At 59.9% G+C, this 4,892-nt stretch overlaps 1 protein-coding gene across 3 annotated transcripts in view; it reads right to left on the bottom strand.

The window, feature by feature from the left end:
- PCDH19 (protocadherin 19) overlaps positions 1-3,044 on the bottom strand; it is a 111,458-nt gene extending 108,414 nt beyond the window's left edge. For all 3 annotated transcript variants that reach the window (XM_023202890.1, XM_023202891.1, XM_023202892.1), the window contains exon 1: positions 898-3,044. In XM_023202890.1, coding sequence (XP_023058658.1) covers positions 898-3,044 — 2,147 coding nt within the window. The remainder of the gene's footprint in view (positions 1-897) is intronic.
- Positions 3,045-4,892: the final 1,848 nt, after the last annotated feature.

Genomic DNA, 4,892 nt, shown 5'->3' with positions numbered 1-4,892 from the left:
CCCCCCCCCCCCCCCCCCCCCCCCCCCCCCCCCCCCCCCACACACACATCCTGCACACACTTCAAGAGAAACTGTAACACAATAGCCCACAGTGACATCCACTGGTAGCAACCAGATCTTAATGCCACAACACAGCCTCACATTAGAGGAAAGCATCATCAACTCTAGAAGATTGCTATTTTTACTGAAACATCTGGATGCAAAGTCTTGTTCCTCATTGGGATGTTTGGTCTCCACACTACCAACCAACCAGATATTTGAAAACATACAGATGCCTGACAGAATTTCACTTTATATAGCCAGATGTTTGGGGACTAGATAAAAAACAAGCCAAGAATAAACTAAAAACCACTAATCACCTGCATCTCCACACACTCCTGTTCTCTCCTCCCCCTAATCTCCCTTTCCTATTTTACACTCCCACTCCCAGTCTCTCTCCAGAGTTCATCACTGCAACAAGACAGGGTTGCTGCCAACACTCCCTCTCCTTTCATTCAGTACCTGTCCCAAAAACACTGTGCCCCAGACACCAAGTTGTGGTAGTTGGCAGTTTTCCTAAAAACATGAACAATCTCTCTCCCCCCCCCCCCCCTCTGTTTTTCCTGCCATAACTTCATGGAGACAGCTATGCAAATTTTAAAATGGTAATTGCTTTTCTGCTCATCATCATGATGTGACAGAATCCATTCAAACACTAAATGATTGTCTTCCAGCAAATTGTCAGATCAAAAGAATTGATCAACTTGGACTGCCACAAACTTTTCACCCTACGAAAAGAAGCACTGCAAGTATGCTGCTTGCATTTAAGTAGGAAACAAAAGCACCAGGATTTTCACACAGAGACACAGATAAACACACCTTATTCATCCAAGACAAAGAAAGAAAACTTGGCTTTACCTGCAGTTGTAGGTCCGGATCTCTTTGTTGTCTCGCTTGCACTTGATTGCCACGAAGATCATAGTTACAAAGAGGATGCCCGCAATGGAGCCCAGGGCAATAATGAAAATCAAGGACAAGTTCACAGAGCCCATTGACTCTTGGGCATCGAGAGCAGGGGACAAGTATATTAGGACGAGAGCAGAGGCAGAGAGAGATGTCTTGCCGTGGTCGTGAGCCACCACGATAAGCTCATAGGAGGACTTGGAGCTCTCCCCGAAGGTGCGGGTGGTTCTGACTTCGCCATTGACCTGGTCTATTTCAAAGAAGCCGCGGTCGCCCTCGGTCATGTCGTAGGTGACTCGGCCATTTTCGCCCTCATCGTAGTCTTCTGCCTTGACAACAGTCACCAGGTAGCCTATGCCAGAGTTGCGGGGTATGTAGACCTCGGCAGTGCCGTTAATCAGAGGTGGGGCTGTGATGACCGGGGTGTTGTCGTTGACGTCGAGGATGATGACCCGCACCGTAGCGTTGCTTTGCAGTGAGGGAAGGCCGCCGTCCTTGGCCAGCACCTTGAATTCGAATGCCTTGGTCTGCTCGTGGTTAAAGGATCGCAGCGCGTAGATGTCGCCTGAGTTTGGGTTGATGGAGACATAGGTGAAGACAGGCATGTCCCGCACCTGCGACGGCACGATCTGGTAGGAGACACTGCCGTTGAGACCCAGGTCGGGGTCGCGAGCAGACACAGAGAGCAGATAGGCGCCAGGCGTGTTGTTCTCCTGCACAATGACCTGGTAGTAGGGCTTGGAAAAGTGCGGGTGGTTGTCATTTTCGTCAGTGATGAGCACGGTAAAGGACTTGGCACTCTGCAGCATGGGCACGCCGCCGTCGCGTGCCTGAATTGTGAGGTTGTATTGGTCGTGCTGCTCGCGGTCCAGCCGTCCGTCAACCAGAATAGTGGAGAAGCTCTCGTATTCCTGCAGTCGAAAGGGCACATTGCCCAGCAAACGGCACTGCACACGTCCATTGAGGCCTGAGTCGCGATCAGACACCCGCACCAAGGCGATCACGTAGCCCGGTGGGGCGCTCTCGCTGACCTCCACAAGCTCACTGTTGACTGACAGCAGGTTGATGACCGGCGGATTGTCATTGGTGTCCAGGACGCTGACGGTGACCTTGCAGTGTGCCGGGATGGAATTGGGCCCCAAGTCCTTAGCCTGCACGTCCAGCTCGTACACGTGCCCCTCTTCGTAGTCTAAAGCGCCAGTGACAGTGACCAGGCCACTGTGCGGGTCGATCTGAAAGAGCTCGCGCGTGCGGTCGTTGACGTAGCCATAGAAGGAGTAGACCACCTGGCCGTTGGTGCCCTCGTCTGGATCGCTGGCGTTGAGGCGGATGACGGGTGTGTTGGGAGGCGAGTTTTCTGGCACGCTCACCGCGTAGGTGGACTCGCTAAACACCGGGTTGTTGTCATTGGAGTCGGTCACCTTGATACTAAGGCCAACGGTGCCCAGGCGCGGCGGGTCGCCACCGTCTAGCGCAGTGATTCGAAAGCTGTAGTGCGACTGCGTCTCGCGGTCCAGGCTCTTTTGCACCACGAGTTCGGCGAAGCGCGAGCCGTCGCCGCGCGTCTTGATCTCCAGGCCGAACAGCTCGTTGGGCGTAAGCTCGTAAGTCTGCACGCCAAAGCTTCCTGAGTCTGGATCGTAAGCGCTGTCCAGCGGGATGCGCGTGCCAGGGCTGGCTGCCTCCGAGATCTCCAGCTCGATCTGTGCTGCCGGAAAACTGGGCGCATTGTCGTTCAGGTCCTTGATCTCCACCTTTATCACGCAGATTTCCATTGAGCTGGACATGACCTCGAGCGAGATGATGCACTTGGGGCTCTGGCGGCACAGCAGGTCACGGTCAATCTTCTGCTTGGTGACCAGCAGGCCAGAGCTGGGATTGATGTCCACTAGGTGTGGAGCCGAGTTGGACACCACGCGAAAGGCCGAAGCCTGCCGGGGGTCCAGCGCGAAGCCCGCCTCCCGCGCGTCCTTGGCCACGTTGGCAATCACCGTCCCGGCGCGCTGCTCCTCTTCTACTGAGTACTTGAGGTTAATGAGGGCGGCTGCCTGCGTCCACAGTACGGCCAGCAGCAGCAGCACCGGCAGCAGGAGCGACTCCATGGCTGCGCGGGGCTCTGCCTGGCCTCGCCTCTCCACACCCCTCCGAGACCGACGCCGTCGGCGCTCCAGCTTCCCGCCGGCTCGGGCCGCCTGTTGCGCGCGCCCCGTGGCCCCGGAGGCCGCGGGAGGAGTCCCGCCCAGGGCGGCCCGGCGGCGCGCGGGGGACACCCGCGGCGGCTCCAATGCTGAGGTTGCGGCGGCCGCGGCGGGGGCTCGCGGGGGCCCCGGGGGCTCCGAGGGGCCAAGGGAGCGCCGCGCGGCCCCGAGCCCCCTCCCTCCAGCCCGGCTACTCAGTTTTCCCCCTTCAAAGTTAGCCGGGCGCGACTGTCCGCAGCCGCCCAGGGCTGCGGGTCGGGCAGCGTCTGCGCGGCCTGGAGGACGCGCCGCTGAGTCTGGATAGTACTTGAGGCGAAGGCAAAGAGGGCGGAGGAGGCGCAGCCTTTCAGGCACTGCCCGGCCCGCCGCGGCGCACCGGCACTGAGGCTGGCGAACTCGCTGTCTGTGCACCTGGCATGCGCAAAGACCTCCCCCCAGCGCTCCCGGTTCACTGCGGAGAGAGTACCCGCTTGGAATGCGCCCTCCGGGGTCTGGGGGGGCCACACTGGCCTCTTCAAGGCCTGTTCGGGAGAAAGGGGGTGTCACAGGCGGGAGTCAGTTACTGGCAAGCGCCACGGGCACCCGGTTATAGGGTTGAGCCGGATGGCGGTCCCGGGGCCAGCAGAGGAAGGGGGAGGGGAGAGAGGCTGCCAGGGCTTGAGCGCGCTCCCTCGCGCTAAGGCTGGCTTCGGAGGGCTTGGGGGCGCGTCTGTCCAGGATCCGAGGTGGGAGCGGAGTTCCCCCCACAGAGCAGTTGAGGGTCTGCGGGCGTTTGCGTCTAGGAAATCAAAGTTAACAACGCAGCCCGACCCTCCACGTCAAGTTTGTGGAAACGGGGAGGTGGCAATTTGTCCAAGAAAATCAAAGCCCCAGTCTTTCTAATGGCCTGGGGTGGCGGGGAATGGGGAAGAGGGAAGGGGAGGCAACAACAGTACCGGCCAGGAGAGGCGGGGCCGCCGCCGTGGGTACCGGGTGCTTCTCTTCTCTCCGTTTGGGTTGGGGTGTCGCTCCAAGGGCCGCCGCCGCCGCCGCAGGAGGAAGCCCTCCTAGCTCAGTTGCATGTAGCTCGGATCCCCCTCAGCAGCTGCCACAGTCGACGATTTTGTCGCCGCCAAAGTTTACTTGCAGGAGAGTCTTGATTTCATCTTCCCGGAGAGGCGCTGGCCGCGCTGCGTTGGGCTCCCTCCCTCCCGGGCGCTCGCGCACTCGGGAGGTCGGTCTCGCTTTCTCTGTCTGTCTCGGGCTGTGTGTGAATGTGTGAGAGAGAGAGGAAGAGTGTGTGGTGTGGGGAGTGTGAGTGTGGAGTATGAGCAAGCAGGAGGCAATGGGTTTGGGGTAGGAGGTTTAGGATTTCGGATGAATCCGCTCAGCCGGAATGCCGCGGAGCGCAACGCGCCAAGGGCCAGCACCGGGCTAGGGACGCGGGTGCCAGTGCCTCCCGGGCAAGCCGGGCATGGTGCACAGGAGCTGTGCTGCCGTCTGTGCCCGCTCGTCCGTCTCCGCGCTGCGCCAGTCGCCGCCGCTACTGCTGCTGCTGCTCTTCCCGATGCCGCAAACTACTGGCCGCGGAGTCTGGAGAAAGCCGGAGAGAGCTCGAGCTGCCGAGCCCGGCTACGCCAGGCGCTGGCCAATCAGCGCGCCGCCCAGCGGGCTCCAGTCTTGGGGCGGGGCCAAGGGGAGGGGGGGTGGCGGGGGGGGGGGGCCAAACGGAAACTTACACACCGGCGGGACCAAGTGGTACCCCGGCCCGTA

Source organism: Piliocolobus tephrosceles, chromosome 12 (assembly GCF_002776525.5).
Source record: "Piliocolobus tephrosceles isolate RC106 chromosome 12, ASM277652v3, whole genome shotgun sequence".
Taxonomy (NCBI): Eukaryota; Metazoa; Chordata; class Mammalia; order Primates; family Cercopithecidae; genus Piliocolobus; species Piliocolobus tephrosceles.
Note: the sequence above shows the minus strand (reverse complement) of the source record. Positions and strands in the feature narration are given on the sequence as shown.